The sequence below is a fragment of the Saimiri boliviensis genome, chromosome 15 (assembly GCF_048565385.1).
Source record: "Saimiri boliviensis isolate mSaiBol1 chromosome 15, mSaiBol1.pri, whole genome shotgun sequence".
In the NCBI taxonomy this organism is placed as follows: Eukaryota; Metazoa; Chordata; class Mammalia; order Primates; family Cebidae; genus Saimiri; species Saimiri boliviensis.
This window is the reverse complement of record NC_133463.1, coordinates 56623599-56643421: the sequence shown is the minus strand read 5'-3', so window position 1 is coordinate 56643421 and position 19823 is coordinate 56623599. Positions and strand designations below refer to the sequence as shown.

At 33.3% G+C, this 19823-nt stretch overlaps 1 protein-coding gene across 6 annotated transcripts in view; it reads right to left on the bottom strand.

Annotated features, from left to right (window-relative positions):
* Positions 1 to 19823, bottom strand: part of OXR1 (oxidation resistance 1) — a 478618-nt gene that overhangs the window by 25017 nt on the left and 433778 nt on the right. For 4 of the 6 annotated variants that reach the window (XM_074387039.1, XM_039464477.2, XM_039464478.2 and 1 more), the window contains 3 exons: positions 18329 to 19095; positions 13191 to 13359; positions 10004 to 10166 (listed from right to left, as the gene is read on the bottom strand). In XM_074387039.1, the coding sequence (XP_074243140.1) occupies positions 10004 to 10166; positions 13191 to 13359; positions 18329 to 19095 (1099 nt within the window). The other 2 variants (XM_010349279.3, XM_010349278.3) reach the window with 1 other exon arrangement.

The window sequence follows — 19823 nt, the reverse complement described above, 5'->3', positions numbered from 1 at the left end:
CACAGCCTTCTGTAAAAAGGAACAGGACTTGGCTGGGTGCAGTGGCCTGTAATCCTAGCATTCTGGGAGGCTGAGGAAGGTAGATCTCCCAAGCTGAGCTCAGGAGTTCAAGTTCAGGCTGGGCAACATGGCAAAACCCAGTACTACAAAAAATACAAAAAAATTAGCCAGGCATGATGGTGCATGTTTGCAGTCCCAGCTACTTGCAGGGCTGAGGCAGGAACATCACTTGAGCCCAGGAGGTGGAGGTTGCAATGAGCTGAGATGCCACTGCATTCCAACCTGGGTGACAAAGTGAGACCCTGTTTCAAAAATAAAAATAAAAATAAAGAAAGAACAGAACTTGGACGTGGTGAGTGTAGTAAGTGTAAGTGTGTGATGCACATTAGACTGACCTATAAAATTCGGAATATCCACAATTTATTTTGCCTCCATTTGTAATAAACTACATTGAAGTGTTTGCAAACTAAGAATAAATGATTATTCAAACTTCAAATTAAAAAAATGTATAAATAGCTTCACTGTTCTTGGTTAAAAAAATAAAAAAAACGGTGTTAACTGATTAATCTGGTAAATCTAATCACAAATTTAAAAAATGCCATCCTTTCAGGTGCCTAAACACCTCTGTGCTGATGTTACATATAAATATATTTTGAAATATAATTACAAATAAAACCTATTAAAATTTTAATATTTTGACAGACTTAACATTTAAGGAAGGCAAGGTGCTTTGGGGGCATCTTCCAAAGTCCTTATTGGATTTTAAATAATCTACAATTATAGTAAAAATAAAATAAACATTCATAAGGCAAAATATAATCCTGAATTACCACAGCAAGAACAATGGACATTTTATAACAATGTACACCTACAGAAAAATAACTAAAATTCTTAAAATAGTATCGTTGACTGAAATTTTCCTTACTAGAATATCTTTTAAAGATTTGTATTAGGTAGCATTGCCTGAAAACTTTTTGAATATCTTTAAAAACCTTTTTTTCAGATTCTTAAAACTATAGCCTTAAACAATATTATAAAAAAATCTGGTTTGAGATCCAGTCAATAATAAATTTACTCTGTTCTATTCAATTTATTTTTAAACAAGAAAATTCTGAATATTTTTCTACAAAGTGAAGCTGAAATAAAAAACATTAAGGCAGCAATTAAGATGTGGTATCTTTCCTTTGGTGTAGAATAGAATTAAGTGTTTTGGATAAAACACTTAATAGGAAACAAAATTACAGTCCCTTATTAATATCCCTTTTTGAAGATATTCAGAATTAACAGAAACAACTTCAAGGTACTTTCTACAATCATAAAATTTTGTATTCTATAAATATTCCCTATGCTTAAACTTTCAGAAATTGTATAATTTTCATACTGTCACCATGAAAAGACTAGTATATATACAAATTAAAATAATTGACTAAGATTTACCAGAGTGTATTTATGATTAATTGGTTGATGTCTTCTCCCTTTTTTCCCATACCAGAGACGAGACATTTCCTTTCCAGGGCAAATTAAGTTACATAAAATCATGTAATAACTGTTTTCAAAAGCATTCTTCCTCTGTCAAAGATAAATTTCCAGCACCAGAGCCCTACTACAGTGACAAAACAGTCTGCTAGAGACAAAGATTTGATTGACAAGAGAGAGAACTAATCACTAAGTAGTATCCATAGCAATGAAAGTCCTGAGTGGAGGCTGTAAAGCTGAGGTGGGAAGAGAGAATTTCCCATGCTTAAGTTTGGTTGCACTGTACCCAAATGTGCAAAGAAAGGGCTCAAAAGTTTAAAGATACAGAGCCTGTATTTCCAAACATCAGTACACGAAGAAATATACTAAAAGTAACCCAGTAACAAAAAAGTAGTAAATATAATTTACAGAGTCCCTGAAAGCACACAAATGATTTTAATGAACATTTTGTTGTTTGTTCATACAGTCATAAAATTATGTTCCTTATTTACAGCTAATAGTACTATAAAATTGCATCTTTTATGTGAACATTTTTTAAGCAGTAAGATGCCCTTTACGGACACTTCCGCCCTCAAATTTCACAGAATAACTATGTAAAAACCAAGCTAATGTGCTACAAATAAATCCTACACAAATATTCAAAGTAACCTGAAAATTCCTTTACCTGTTATACAGTCTGTTTTTAAATTGTGTTTTCTAACATCGAATTTCTTGAAAAGGTAGTTATATTCACTATGCCTATATACACTTCACTATCCACTGATATTTTTAATATAACCAAAGAAATGACTTTTTAAAAAATATAAATTACATATATAAACTATAATTATCTAGAATTTTAATTAGAGTATCAATGTCATGATAATACATTTGAAAATTTCTTCCATTTTAAAGTAAGGCTGCTCCTTCCACTTTGTTGTATGTACACACGATGCCACCTCTTCACATACACACCACCTCTTTAACACACAATACTGCATCCCAGCCAACCCCCCCATCTCATTCCTCCATATTCCAAAATGCACTCACACAGGGCACAGCACACACCACAGCGAACACCCTACAGCAAACACCCTGCCTCCCCCACATACCAGCCATTTCCCCTAGTCCTCTCATTTAGCCCCACTACACTTATCCTAAAATCTTTCCCACAGTCCCTCATAGGCACATCATCATTATCTTCATACCAGGCTTAAAGTTCCCTTGTTCATACAGTACACTGTGGTTATACTCTACCCCCCCATCACAGAATCTCCTAACAACAATCAGCAATATTATATAATTTAGTAGTGGTAGTGGTAGAAGCAGCATTTTGAAAGCTTGTCATAACTTCCAGGTACATTTTCAAATATCAAATATGACATATGTTCCAAAAGAGGCTTAAATGAAATATTAGAAACAAACAAACAAAAAACCCACCAAGCAAGGCACAGTCTATTCTGTTGGTTGCCTAGTCAACATCCACTCTTACACCTCCTTCCTAAAGCAGCCTTGATTTTGCTCAACTATTCTTCTAGCCATGTGTTTTTGAGGAGGCTGGCTCTCATTTCTGGACAGAACTAGTCTTTACAGACCTAAATCAGTGGCTCTCAAATTTTAGCCTACATCAAAATCACCTGGAGTATTTGTTACACTAGAATGCTGGGCTTCAAAACAGTTTTCAGTGAATCAGACTGAAATGGGGTCTGAGAATTTGCATTTCTAACAAATCCCCAGGTGCTGCTGCTGCTGATGATGATCTGGGAACGACACTTTGAGAAACAACAGGTTTAAGCTATTCTGAGTGTGGTTTTCTGTTTCTCAAAGCCATCCAAATTTACAAACACAGTGTCTGGCAAACATAAAATGAGCTCAGTAAGTCTCATTCTTGCCCTTTCTGTTTTTGTAGTATTTAAAACACATATGCTAAGTCATTTAAATTTGCCTAGATATCCAAGAGTTTGAAGCGAATATCAGTTGTTATTATTATAGCACGACAGGTACAAAACAAAGCACTTTTGAAAACACAACGAGTTTACAAATTGAACATAATCTGTTCTCATAATTGAGGTATTCAATTTAATAATCTTTTTCCTTTATTGAAACTGAAGTTATTAAATTACCTTATATCTCTTCCTATTTGAGTTGGGAATGGTATGATAGAAGCTATAATACATAATTACCCTACTTAATATTTATTATTTTATACTAGGTGAGACATGTAATCCCAGGGCTTTGGGAGGTTGAGGCAGGAGGATCACTTGAGCCCAGAAGATTGAGACCAGCCTGGGCAACACATTAAAACTCTATCTCTACCAAAATAAAATAAAATAAAATAAAATAAAATAAAATAAACAAAATAGCTGGATAAGGTGGGACATGCCTGTAGTCCCAGCTACTCAGGAGGATGAGGCAGTAGGACATTTTGAGTCAAAGAGTTTGAAGATGCAGTGAGCTATGAGTGTGCCATTGCATTCCAGCCTGGGCAACATAGCAAGACCCTTTCTTAAAAAATAATAAATTAAAAAAATAAAGTAATATTTTAGAATTTCCATATTTAAAATCATAAACTAGTCTATCATCCATATATCCTGTCTCTCTCATAGTCTGTATGACATATATATCTATATCTATAGAGATATAGATATATTTTTTTTCTCTTGAGACAGAGTCTCACTCTGTTGCCCAGGCTGAAGTCAAAGGCATGATCTCCACTCACTACAATCTCCATCTTCCAGGTTCAAGAGATTCTCCTGCCTCAGCCTCCTGTGTAGCTGGGATTACAGACACACGCCATCATGCCCAGCTAATTTTTGTGCTTTTAGTAGAGATGGGGTTTCACCATACTGGCCAGGCTGGTCTTGAACTCCTGACCTTAGGTGATCTGCCTGCCTTGATCTCCCAAAGTGCTGGGATTACAGGTGTGAGCCAACATGCCCAGCCTTAAGATTTTTTAATAGAAATGTTAAAGCTCATAACTTTGGTCTAGCAATTGGAAGAATATTATTAACAGGAAAGCAAAGCACTGGTTCAACACTCTCCTGAGGTCGATACATCTTTAAAATAACATCATCAGTAGTCAAAACAGATCATATTAGGCATAAATCCTGGGTGTCAAATGCTAATAAGAGAAAACATGAATAGTCTAAAACTTTCATTTCTATATACTATATAAAATAGTATATAGAAATATTCTCATATATCACATAATAAAAGAGATACGTTCTGAGAAATGCATCTTTAAGCAAATTCTTTGTGTGACCATCACAGTATGTACTTACATAAACCTAAATAGTATATATAGCCTACCATATAACTGGGTTATATAGTATAGTCTATTGCTTCTAGGTCATACCATAGAGCATGTTACTGTACTGAATACTACAGGTGACTGTAACACACTTAAGAGGATTTGTATATCAAAATATATCTAAACGTAGAGATGGTAATGTATTGCACTATGATGTTATGACATCACTAAGAGACAGCTCCATTATAATCTCAGGGGACCTACTAAAATGTCATTATGTGGTGCATGACTATATTATGAAAATCAGTACCTATAAACTTATAAATTGTAATTGAGTGTTTAATCCTTCTGATTTTTATCTTTTTCAGACTCATTAAATTTCTTCTGGAGTTATAATTTGTAACACTATTTGATTACTTGATCACTACAAAAAATTCCCTTTATCTGAGAAATGTGACTTCTCTATGTAGTGACTTTAGACACAGAATTCCTTCACTTTTGGACAAAATTAATTCTATGTGAATTTGGTGGCTAGACTGAGAAGGGATCATGAAGGTTGTGTGTGTTTAATGTATTAACTCAGTTTTAATTCTGGCATTACTTGTACCTGAATAATAATTTAAAAATATGTTTAATAAAACAAACACCAGAATACTCACTGCCTGTCAGCTTAAAAAATAAGATATTCACCAAACAAGTGAAGTCTCCTGATAAGGTGCTTCTTAGGAGTTACAGCAATAACCATGGTTATATAAAGTTCCTAATGAATGATCCTGACCACAACTCTACTTAATGACAGCTGTGAAAACAGAACTGGCTCCACAAGACAATCACCACATAGTGGTGAAAAACCAAATCCAACAATGTCATAATATGATAAATGTTACGGCCTAAAATGCTAAGAACAGGTTACATATTTTACATTTATAAAACTAAAATGAACACTAGATATTAAAGTCAAAATGGAAAGACTATAAATTATTTTTCAAAGTATCTAAGCTAAAAGGCAGATTCCAACATATTTTGAATAATGGTATAGAGGTTTATATAGTAAGTAGTTAACATATTTACATTTATACTTAAATAACCTAAACTTTAACTATTGAGAAATGTTACTAATGCCATGAACCTAAAAAGACACAAGTTGTTTTGAAACCCCAAAATTGTACAGAATGTCTTTTCATCCAAACTTTGGCAAAGGTGAGAAGCAAGAAGGAAGCCAGAACAATTTTATTCAAATACCAATCATTTTAAGAATGAAAAATATTGTTGCACACTCTACGGACACACAATCTTAGTAAATTCATTCTTAAAATTTAATCAAAAAGTAAATGTGTGAGAGATTAAATAAATCAATTAAATCTGATTTAACAAAACAAGTTTCTTAGTTGTTTTTATTTATCATCCTTGGAGAACTTGATGCTTTGATTAGGTTTGGAGTATCAGAGATAATGAACTACATGTGGTATAAAATTGGAGATGAAAAATTTTGGAAAGCTTTCTCTGCCAGCTATTATTCCAAAAGGAGTGAAAAGTCAGTCCAAAAGAAGGGGGCCAAAAAGCAATTTTAGCATAAAAAGCTCCACCTCTGAGGCCTCTGTGGTCAAGCAGCAAGACTGGCACACTGAACATGTGATGCAAGGAAGCCCTCACTTTCAGAAAATTCTAGTATAGAGCCTTTAGAAGTTGGCACTTGGGGCGGATGCTGATATTGTCCAGTGGTATGGTAATGTCTCATGTTAAATGATGGCAGGATAAAAGTCAATCAACTTACAGTATTATCATTTTGACTTCATGATAAAAAATTCCACATTTATTTTTATATTGTAACAAACAAATAATGAAGATGAATGAAAAGGTTTACATGAATCTTGGACTTCAAAGATAATTTGAGCTTATTGTGGTGTTCACTCCTTTAAGCTATACCACTGGATGCTTGGGCTTGGGGACTTTTCAAACATGTTAAATTTTAAAGGGTATTTGATGGACAAAATTGAAGACCAAGTTCAAAGATCATTAACTTACAGCCTGGTATGTTTTTTGATTTCTCTCTCCTTGTCGTGTCTCTGAATACACAACATGATGAAAGTCCTGTGGTATGTAAGGGAGCTGTGCCAACATTAATTGTATCTGCATGGCTGCACTCAGGAGAAAATATATTTTCTTAAAAATCAAGGCACAAAATGATTAAACAAACCTTTCTCTACAGTGAATCAAATTTACGTTTTTGATGCAGCATCACAGATAAAAGGAGTATGACAAATATTTTACATAATATAACTTGTATGAGAGGGACTCAAAAATTGAACTATATGGCAATCAATAGAGTCTGAAGATTCTTCCACAGTCTTAATATTGTATATGTTTAACACAACACCTGAAGTTGTGGCATGGCATAGTATACTAGTTTTCCCACTTTGATTGCACAATGTAATTACCTAGGTAGCTTTAAACAACACTGATAACTAGGTCCTATTCCCAATTATTCTGATTTAATTCGTCTGATTTGAGACATCAGCAATGAGATCTTTGAAAGTTGGCTATCATGATGCAAAGGTTCTGCCAAAGTTGAGCCCTTGGTATGGTAGAAAAGGCATAGGCTCTGAATTAGCGTTTAACCACTATGATTTACCACTATGAGAATTTCAGCAAAATAAAAAACAAGCTTAGAGAAATAATCTGTAAAATAAAGATGATAATCTATACCTAAATGCATTGCTCTAGATCTAACAGTTATTCAAGAGGTAGAACGACATGTTAATAGACACACTATGGGGATGCTACCAGCGAATGCCAGACTATGTGACATTCTACAAAAAAAGTCTGATTTCTTAAAAACTGAAATAAAAAAGCAAAGCAATGGAAGAGGAAACTATATTTAGAAGGATTTAAGAGATATGTTAACTAACTGCAACATTTGGGAACTTAGTTGGATCATGACTCAACACACAAATTGTAAAAATACAAACTGTATATATTACACATATTTTAAATATTTTATGACATTTGAGTAACAATGAACAATCGGAGAAAAGGAGAGACATAGAAGAAATAAGTTGATAAAGGTGAACGACTGGTATATGTGAATTTATTTTAATATTAATCTTTTATTTTTGTATATTTATTAAACAAAAGTGTTATCATCAGGAAATAGCAGATGTCAATAGGCATTCTGTCTAATCTTCACCTCAGGACTTGCCTGACAATTTGTTAAAATGCCATTAGAGCACTTCTATTTTTCAGTGAAAAGGCATAAAAACAATCTGTATCAAAAAAACAGAAAGTAATTTTTTCACAGAACTGCAAAACTCCACATCAAACAGTATCCTCACTACACAGGATATACTTACTGACTTCCTGTGTTGAATACTGGCAGAAATCAGGGAGACTCTGTAATAAGTAGTTCCTTCTCAGTTATAAGGTAAGGGTATCAGATCCCCAAAAGCAAACTCATAACGCGTATTTCTTTTATTTGAGTATTATACCAAACACATAAGTTTGGTTCATGGTGGAGAAAGGTTTCTTTAATCATTTTGTGTCTTAATTTTTTAAAAACATGCTTTCTCATCAACAGCAGCCATGCTGATGAAATTAATTCAGGCATAGCTCCTTTACCCCAAAGTACTCTTTATCATGTGGTGTATGAAGTGATACTACAAAAAGAGGAAATGCAGTCCTCTATACATCTTGAGTAATGAGAATGGTATTTCTCATATCCTTTTTCCCCAGGGCCTGTCAGGCAGTGGGGGGCTAGGGGAGGTGGGATAGCAGGAGGTGGGGAAATAGGGGAGGGATAGCATTAGGAAAAATACCTAATGTAGATGATGGGGTGATGGATACAGCAAACCACCATAGCATGTGTATACCTATGTAACAAACCTGCATGCTCTGCACATATACTCCAGAACTTAAGGTATAATAATAATAATAATAAATTTAAAAAAAACACAGCCCCAAAAATTTTTTTTTTAAAATATGTAATTACCCAAGGAACCACCACCAAGGGTAATATATAGAACATCTCTAGAATTCAGTAAGCTCCCTCATGCCTCGAGCCACCCTGTTACACTCCAGTATCCAGTAGTGTGATGGATTTCTGACTAGTTTTGCCCTTTTAAAATTTGTGTAAATAAAATTACATAGAATATGCTAATTTGTGTCAGGTTTCTTTTACTCAATGTATTTGTAAGATTCATCCATGTCGTTGCCTGTACCGGTAGATCTTTTTTATTGTTATTTGGAATTCTATAAGTATTCAAAAAATTATTCATCCATTCTCCTGCTAATAAGCCTTTCCAATTTTGGGGCCATTATGAATAAAGCTGGTATAAAGATTGACAATGTTGGTTTAAGTATTAAAATAACCCAAAATATATGCTCAATATGTTTCTTCTTTCCCTCCCTTATATTGTAGACACAGCAGGAACTGATGCTGTATACCACACAGAATGAAATAAGACACATTCAAAATCAAGTCTGTATTTTAAACAAGACATGCCATGTATACCTTCAATTATTATACATGTTAAGTGCATGCACAATACATTCATACCACATTAACAACCACAAACATTAACACCAAATGAATAACAAAATTTGATTACATTTATTAACACATTTTAGCATCTGCTCTAGATTTTCTAATGCATCAAGAAGAGATTAATCTAGGCAACACCAACATATATTGTCACACTACCAACCCTACAAGATAAAGCATGTAAAATGTAATACGTAATCTTAAAATATATCTAAGAGGAGTTACAAAAAGTTTTTATTACTTTGGACCATTTAAACAAGTTCAGTAAATTTGAGCACATAAAGTTTCTACTACTTTGTAAAATTAGCATCTGCTTATTTCTTTAAAATCGTTACTGAAAAATTTAAGACAAGATAATGTTTAGGTCTAAAATCTAGAAAGGAGTAGTAATTTGCGTAGATGTTATGCAAATACTACGCACAGATGTGTTAAATGACTGCTGTACCTCCTCCATGAAGGAGATATTTCCTTCTTTGCCATAATGTTAATCTTTCCTAAACTAAACATTCTACAATACTTTCAATAAAAGTTCATTTTATTGCTGATGGGTTTTCTAGTATTTTAAAGCAAAAGTAGAATGGCAAATACAGTATTAAAGTTACTATTCAGATTCATTCAATAATCACATATACACATGAATAAATCTTTAAAAAAATCCTCTTTTGTGTAAACATCACTTAAAGCTTTCTTTATACTACCATAAAGCTAATAATTCATATAAACTCAAAAGATTACTAAAATCTTGATATATTTCTCCTTACCTCCCATTCTCTGGCTGCTGCTTGATTACTAGAATCCTCAACTGTTTCAGACTCCTCAATCTTTTTTACAACTATAAATCCAGGTTCTCTTGTATATTCGCCAGTATCTTCTGCATATATTTCTGGACTCCACTGAATGAAGAAGGCATACAAGTGATCTGTCCTGTTAGGAGAAGTGGCTATTAATACATCTAGTATTTTGTGCTGCTAGAATTACAAAATTATATTTGTAAAATATTTTAATAAATCTTGAAGACTTAAAATGTACACAAAATGTACTGTTTTATATTAATATAAAATGATATACTATCATGAAGCCATTAAATTAAAAATTTTATTTGGCTATATTCTGTCAGGTTGTTCTTTAGAAAACTACATTAAAATTTTCCTTTGCACATTTTTGACTAGTTCAGATGCTGTATATAATAATGCTTTACTTCTTTAAAGGCACTAGTGATGGAAAAGGAAATAAGATACACAACTTTAACCTCATTTGCAATAATCTAATGATCTAAAATACAAGTAAACAATTTATTAATGGTCTATATTGAAACATTATACAGAATTTTCCAAGTTAATAGAAATGTAATATCCTTAACTTTTAAATGATACTAGGAATATACAATGCTGAAGGACAGATGATCTAATCTCAGAAATCTTGTGTTCTCCTTTTCAATGTTTTGTTTACTACTGTAAAGCCGGTTGTTGCATTCGCTGTTAAACATATTTGAGAGTCACACACATATTTCAAATATCTAGGTTTTATTGGTTTTAGTTAACACACTTTTGAAAATTGATCACATAACTCTCAGCTAACATACCAGTTAATAACCACAGTTCTGAAAATTATATTTTCAATGTAACAATTTTTTAAATTGCCATTCCTTATGTGGCAGCTAACATATTTAAAAGATGCTACATTTTATCTTTCAATGTAACATCTTATATTTTTTATCAATTTCTTACTATCTAAATAGCAATTTTCCTAAGTATTATGTCTACAATAAAGATCAGAATCCTAATAATACTAGTTTGTAATGAATATTAGCCAAGATACAAGAATGAATATTAAAATAGGAAAGTACACATAAACATTAAAATAAAACAAAAAATAATGAGAAAAACTAAATTTTTATGTCCATTTTACTAAATAGAGTTACGTTTTTCATTGCAGTGATTTCAACATCACTGGAAAGTTTGAAGATCTGTTTCTGTCCTTTCCAGGTATTCATCAACTATGCAAATCATATTTTAAGATTAAGCCAATGTTGTAGAAGACACACATTGTACTAATTGTATATTTTGTAGCATGGGAAGAGGGAGAGGAGCATTATCATTTTATGCTTAAAAGCAGTAGTCTTCCAAGGCAACATATAAAGACTTTCTAAGAGGTACACAATCACGTAAAATGGAGCTAAGGGAATCAATTTGCATATCTCCAATTTCCATATGTTACTCTTTACTCATAATAATCTGCCTAAAAACAGTATGGTCAAGATATTTTACAGATTCCCTTTTATCTGCTTTCATTAAAGCACTTTTTCTAATTTATAAAAGAAGGGCATATCTTCACCTATTCAGAATTTACAATGGTACATGCACTACAGCATAAAAACTTCCAGGCTGCCCAAGATTGGTGTTGAGACAGGAAATGATTATAAAAACTGGGTAATAAGTCCTTCTGTATGTCAGGTGGTTTCTCATTAATTGATTTCCACAGAACTAAAGGTGTTTTCAATGGAGTTGTTCACTGATGATCACTAAAAATATTCTGACAAAAATTACTAATTTTTGAAATTATATAGAAACAAGTTTAAAGAATTGATGACATTATTAAAATAAAATTCTCTTCAGTCTTATTGACTTTTCTATGAACAAAGCTTCTCAGTACTTACTAAGAAAAATAAAAGCGAGAGGCAGAACTGATGCTGAGTCCTATCTCATCCTTTTAATGAAACATATTTATCTATCAATGGATATAGAAAAGGTCCATCTATATACCCTTAGACAAGCATTCCCTATGATATTTTACTTTTTATATGTAATACCTTTGTTCAGCAGTATCTTTTCAAGTACGTTAGTGTAGCATTATCTTAGAAAGCAGAGATAGTATCTTACTAAGAAGGAAAGGGTAACCAGGTTTAATGTCCATTATAAAAGATTCAGGTTCCCTAAACTTATGGTTCCTCTTCTGTAAAATAACCCAAGGCATGTGCAGCTGTCACTTGGCCTTCTTCACATCCTTTGTGGGAAAGGAGGTACAGAGAACTCACACAATTGCTAATGCTCTGATTACTGTATTTTTGTGCTTCCTCCCAGCATGCATCAAACGGAGCCAAACTAAGTTGTGGGCTTGCAAGTAGCCTAAAACCTTAAACCCTTTACTATTTTTACAACAGTCACAGAAAATTTTTTAAAAAATGCAATTTCAGTATACACACACACAGATATGTAAATGTGGTAAGTATATGTAGTTTGTTGCAAATAAATATAGAGAATAAAAATATAATATCTTATAATGGGATTGTATAAGGTAGTATTACGAAAATACAAGTTTAAGGAGAAAAAGTAATGATGCAATGTCTAACTGGTAAAGTAGTTTTTAAGTGGATAATGGTAGAGAAAATGTTATGATGTTTCATTTTTACTGGATATAAGTAACAGCTTTTACTTAAAATGTAAAAATTTACAAGATAGTAAAACAGACATCTTATACAACTGCTTAAAACTTATGATGAAAAATTTAATTGTGCAAAGAGTATACACAATATTGTGAAGACCACTGCAGCCTTTTAGTAGCTAATTTGGTGTCATGTATATAGATGGCATTTAATGAATATCTGAGGAAATTTTTAACATAAAGGAATTATATACCATTACCTGCCTTCAGGAAGGAGCTATATCAAATAATATTTTAATGAATCTTCTTGCTCCAAGGTATCTTAAGTTTCTTTACTATTCAAACTGGATATTTGTTCACATTTTTTAACAATAAACTACAAAAGGGAATGCAATTAAAAATGGGGTAAATTATAAAGTAGGAGCAAAATTATTTCAAACAGATTTATTATCTACTTTTAATCATAAACTATGTTTCCATAGTTTGTCATTGGTATTTTGATAAACAAAACAATTTTAGTTCAAAGAATCTCAATAATGTTCTCAAGTTGTTGTATGGGTCTCTTACCTTTCCTGTGGCACAGCAAACCAATATTCATGTTTCTTATCTCTCTGTGCATACTGCTGCATTGTAGCACTTGCTTGAGATACAAATGTTTTCCTCATTGGTTTTCCAACTCTGAGACACAAGAACTTATGTAATCGATGCCTTCTCTTTTCTTTTAAAAGTGCAGGACCTAGAATGGAGATGCAAATGGTATTTATTCAATATTCATACACCAAGTTTAAGTAGTTTAGGTAATTTTACCTTCAAAATTCTGACAAATAATTACAGAATAAAACTTCACTTTACTGATACTAAATTTTCTTAAGTAACTTGTATTTTTTTCCTTCAAAGGTAAAGTCACAGATACAACACAACTAAACTTAACAAAACAGCCAAGTTTATGAACAAAAATTATGTCTAAGAACATTACGGGAAAAATGTAAAAGTTTAAGAACATTATTACATTTTCAACAACCATACTAATATGCACACACACACGTATTATATATATAATTTTCTACCTATTCTCTATCAGTCTTTTAGAATGACATCTAAATAACTGTAGAATTTTTAAAGGCATACTTAACATGGCTGTTACAGACAAAAATGTAATGAAGTTTCTAATGCTTTTACATGTATACAAAATTGAAATAAAACTTTAGTCAACAATATATTAGATTGTGCCACCTGTTTGGACAGTTAATTAAGACTGAATTAGTTCTAACTCTTCTAACCAGAGATGCTGATAAAGAGTATACTGAGGGTCTAAATATACAGGTGAGTTCAGGAACCCAGATTTTAATTAGTTTACGAAGGCAGCACACTGCGGAAGAAAGAGCACTTAGTTAAAGTAAGGCGATCTGGGTACTCATCATGGCTTTTTTTCCGGGCAATATTACACAAGGTAGATAGTCTATGGGAACCCCACTATTTTCATGTGGTTAAAACGATGAACTTTCACCATTCTTCTCACAATTGTACTGGACAATTTTATATTTATTACACAATTTTATTACAAAGTCATAAAGATCACAAAGTTTGAATATTTCTCTATTACAGAATAACAAGTAACTTAAAATTACTTAAAACTACCCCCTCCCCCACAAAAAGAAACCAAATGGACAGTTTAGAGATGTCTGTTTAAAAATATCTACCAGGCCAGGCTCAGTGGCTCACGCCTGCAATCTCAGTGCTTTGAGAGGCCAAGGCAGGTGGATCATGATGTCAGGAGTTCAAGACCAGCCTGGCCAACACGTGAAATACTGTCTCTACTAAAAATACAAAAATTAGACATGTGTGGTGGCCCGTGCCTGTAATCACAGCTACTCAGGAGGCTGAGGCAGAAGAATAGCTTGAACCTGGGAGATGGAGGTTGTAGTGAGCTGAGACTACGCCACTGCATGCCAGCCTGGGCAACAGAGTGAGACTCTGTCTCAAAAAAAAAAAAATCTGCCAATTTTTCGCCTTTTAATATTTGGTTATAATACAATCTCCCCATCCCCATTAAACCCTCAACCCCCACAAGAAAATTAGTCCATCACATTATCAAGTTAAATAGATTATTATCTTTTTCAAAGGTTTCATGTTATAAGGCAACTATCACGTGTAGTCAAAGATGCACTCAAAGATCTTCAAAATATATATTAAGATACATCTTCTGTCTTTGATGTTTTGAAAAATGCTGGACAGTTCTTTAAAATGTCTTAAGAATAGAGATTATTAATAACAACTGGATGTCTTAATATGTAAATGGTAATAAATTGTAGGGTCATTAAAGTCATGTTTTCAAAGAAGTGACATTAGTAAGTGAAAAAAGTAGGATACAAGTATTATTTTGTTCTATAAGAAAGAAAAATATATCAAATGTTAACAATGATCATCTCCAAGTGATGAATTCCAGGTGTTTTAGAGATGGAGTCTCACACTGTCACCAGGGCTGGAGTACAATGGTGCAATCTCGGCTCACTGCAACCTCTGCCTCCTAGATTCATGCGATTTTCCTGCCTCAGCCTCCTGACTACCTGGGATTATAGATATACATCACCACACCCAGCTAATTTTTTGTATTTTTGGCACAGACAGCGTTTCAGTATGTTGGCCAGATTGATCTCAAACTTCTGACCTCAACATCCACCCCCCTCAGCCTCCCAAAGTGCTGAGATTACAGGTGTGAGCCACTGCACCCGGCCTCCAGGTGATTTTTATAAATTTTCCAGAATCTTCCTATGTTTGCCAAATGTTCTTTACTGAACATGCACTAGTTTTGAATTAAAAAATAAGTATTACAGAATAAAAATATTCAATCTTTTATAGAACTTGCTTCAGGTATTTACATATATATATATATATATATATATATATATATAAAAATATATATATATATATATTTTTTTTTGAGTCAGAGTCTTGCTCTGTCACCCAGGCTAGAGTGCAATGGCACGATCTCAACTCACTGCAACCTCCGCCTCCCAGGTTCAATTGATTCTCCCACCTCAGCCTCCCAAGTAGCTGGGACTACAGACACACATGACCACACCCAGCTAATTTTTTATATTTTTAGTAGACACGGGGTTCCACCATGCTAGGCAGGATGGTCTTGATCTCCTGATCTCGTGATCTGCCGGTTTCGGCCTCCCAAAGTGCTGGGATTACAGGAGTGAGCCACTGTGCCTGGCCATGAATTATTTTAATACCTACTGAACACAACCCTTAGGTTTTCAGGCTATCTCAATAGGATGATGAAAGGAAAATTGGGTATTTTAAAAAGAGCCAAATCTTGTGCACTGCTGTGGGGAAGGTAAAATGGTGCAGCCACTATGGAAAACAGTAAGGCGGTTCCTCAAGAAATTAAACATAGAGTTACCACATGATCCAGAATTCCACTTCTGGGTATATACCAATAATAATAATAATAATAATAAATATATAAGTGTGTGTGTGTGCATATATATATATATATATTCAAAGCAGGGATTCAGACATATTTGTACACTAATGTTCAATGAAACATTATTTACAATAGCCAAAAGGTTGAAACAACCCAAATGTCTATCAACAAATGAAAAGACAAAATGTATACATATTCAATAGAATATTATTCAGCCATTAAAAGACAGAAAATTCTGACACATGCTACAAAATAAACTTTGAAGGCATTATGTCAAGTGAAATAAGTCAAACATCAATGGACAAGTATTGTATGACTCCACTCACATGAAGTATTTAGAGTAGTTAAATTCAGAAACAAAGTAGAATGTTGGTTGTAAAGAGCTATGAGGAAGGGAGAAAAGCAACTTATTGGTTTTTGAAGGTTTTTTTGTTTGAGACAGGATTTTACTCTGTTGCTCAGACTGGAGTACAATGACCTAATCATGGCTCACAGCAGCCTCAACCTCCTGGGCTCAAGCAATTCTCCCATTTCAGGTCTCCTGAGTAACTGGGCCTACAGGTATGCACCACCATATCGGATTAATTTTTGTAATTTTTTTTTTTTTTTTTTTGGTAGAAACAGGGTTTTACCATGGTGTCCAAGCTGTTCTCTAACTCCTGGGTTCAAGCAATCTGCCTGCCTCAGCCTCCCAAAATGATAGGATTACAGGCATGAGCCACCATGCCTGGCCAACCTATTGTTTAACGAATATAGAGTTTCAGTTTTGGAAGATGGAAAAAGCTCTGTAAATGAATAGTAGTATTCATTTACATACACATTGTTTGTGTATGAAGAACCTCCTACAGATGTTACTCCCACTTTCTTGACAACAGGTGTGCTCAGTACTTTACGCCAAGCTGATTTTGAGGCCCATAACATTCTCAGGGAGTCTGGGTATGCTGGGAAAATCAGCCAGATGCCGGTGATTTTGACACCATTACATTTTGATCGGGACCCACTTCAAAAGCAGCCTTCATGCCAGAGATCTGTGGTTATTCGAACCTTTATTACTAGTGACTTCATGACTAGTATACCTGCAACATCTGGCAATGAGATTCCTGTAACACCTGGCAATGAGATCCCTGTAGAGGTGTTAAAGATGGTCACTGAGATTAAGAAGATTCCTGGTATTTCTCGAATTATGTATGACTTAACATCAAAGCCCCCAGGAACTACTGAGTGGGAGTAATAAACTTCTTGTTCTATTAAAAAAAAAAAAAATATATATATATATATACACACACACATTGTTTGCATAACAATGTGAATGTACTAATGCCACTAACTACTGAGTGGGAGTAATAAACTTCTTGTTCTATTAAAAAAAAATAATACACATTGTTTGCATAATAATGTGAATGTACTAATGCCACTGCCTGGTAGATATAAAAATGGTTCAAATAATAGACTTATGTTATATGTTACCACAATTTAAAAAAGTTAAATGGTAAATTTTATTTTATGTATATTACAGCAAAACAAAAATATTTGAATTTAAAAAATGAAAGAAAAGTTCATATGAAAATTGGATTATTCTGAGACCAACATTCTAATAGAATTAACATTAGAAATGTTAGCTAAGTTACTTGAGCTGTACCCCATTTAACCCATAATGTATTAACAGAAATACAGTATATTAGAAATGAAAGACTATTAGTATAATTTTCAGAAGAAAATAGTAGCAGAAAACTGAAAGATAAAACAGTGTTTTCATTTATCCTGAGTGCAGGTTTTTAAAGGAAAATAATCAGATGATGATGAAACTTCTTGGTATGTGGAAAAATTCTATAAATACATTTTTATGTTTAACTGCATTTTAATAAAAGATGGGATTATGACTTTGGCAATTAAAATGTTGTATATAAAAAAAGGCATTTTTAATGGTAACATACCAAAAACTTTTTAAGAGAAAATGGAGTGATCAAAGGTATTATACAGCTTGTGTGCACTTTCAAGAAGTAGATTGTTTAACGATAGAATGTAGTGAGCCAAGAATGTTTTAACACGGTGGGTAGCAATGATGCTCATTTTCTGTACGATCTACCTGTAAGATAAGAAAAGACAGTAGACACTGGAGACTGTATATACTTGTCCCCGGAGGATCACCAGTCAAGCACCACTTGATTATCCTTCAGGCTGGCCTAAGGTACAGCAGCTTTTGTGTTAGTGAGGAAAGAGAGAGACACCATACAATCAGATGAACTAACTTTATTTACGCCATAACACTTACTTTCTATGTGTCCATCAGCAGGTGTAATTTTGTGCTTAACTTCTTTTTGTGACACTTGTTGAATATTTTCCCTTTGCTGTTTAGTTTGTTGCATAGTATGGGTTTTCCAGAGTTTGCGTAGCTCTTCTACCTCTGTCTCTGAGTCCCGATTTTGCTCCTTTCCTTGTTTTCCTTTGTTAACAGTTTGCTTTTGTTTAAATTCAGCTGTTTTCCCACAAGGCATATTTTCTTTTTTATTCTCTTCTTGGTGTAGAGAATTCTCATGAAGAAGAAAATCCTGGTCTGAATTACTTTTTATACTTGGGCTGTCTTCTTTAGGGCCTGATACTCCTTGAAAGTTATCTGCAACTTGATCTCCTTTCTTAATGGCCATTTCAAGATTATTTACATCAGTTTTATGAGATAAAGTCCCAACTTCATTTGTAGAATGTTCAGTATCAGATCCTAAGTGACCAGGAGTACTAGTCAATTCTGATTTGACTGTCAGACTTTCTACTTCAGTCTGATTGACAGTTTGCACAGATTCTGATGACGCACCAGAAGATTTATCTTGTCGCAGTTCATCTGAAGAGACAAGCTCCTCTCGTATAGGGGAAAGTTCTGATTCTGTGAACACATCTTCAGAAAGAGACTCCTCAGTGCTCCTAGGAGCAGTGCTGGCACTATCATTACCTGCATCTCGGATTCTTGAGTCTATTTCCTCAGTATTACTTCCTGTCATTTTCTTCAAATGGCAGAAATCCCTTCCTGATAGCTGATCTATTTCTCTGCCATTAAACAAAATAAAAAATAATCAGACTTTTAAAATTGTCATATTTTATTTTCCATACACTGAACACTGAATTAACATCACTAAAAATACTTTTTAACCAAAGGGTGTAGCAAGTATCTCAATTGAATATAAAAAATCTGATTTACTCATATGACCAAATAAGTAAGTTTATAGACCAAGTAATTCTATAAATCAATTAACTACATCAAACTTTTACATCAATTGTTTAATATTCAAGAAATATCATAGTAAGATTTCCTTGCAAGTAATCTACTTGAAGCGAACTTGATGACTTAAGTTCTAAGTAAAGCTAAAATTCTAAACTAAAATATGGAAAGTAAATAGATCAATTTTTAATTAAAACTTTAAATCTCCCAATAACAGTAAAAATAAGTTGATTTCCATATATATACACACATACACACATGCAGTGCTTATTTACATTCAAATAAAGTTTAAAATATATGGCTCAAATGTAAGGCTTAAAGCCAATCTGAATATAACTCAAGCAAAAGTTTTAGAGAAAATCTTCAGGCTAACAACTATACTCTTTAACACCTCTAAACTTATTCACGTAAAAAGTTTAGAAATTAGACAAATGAATGGTTCATAACTTGGTCTAGACTTTCATGTTTAATGACATTTGTGTATGTAAACACTAATGTTCAAAAGGTAAGTTCTAAAAAGAGGGAGTGTAAACCCCTATACCATGAATATAAGTTG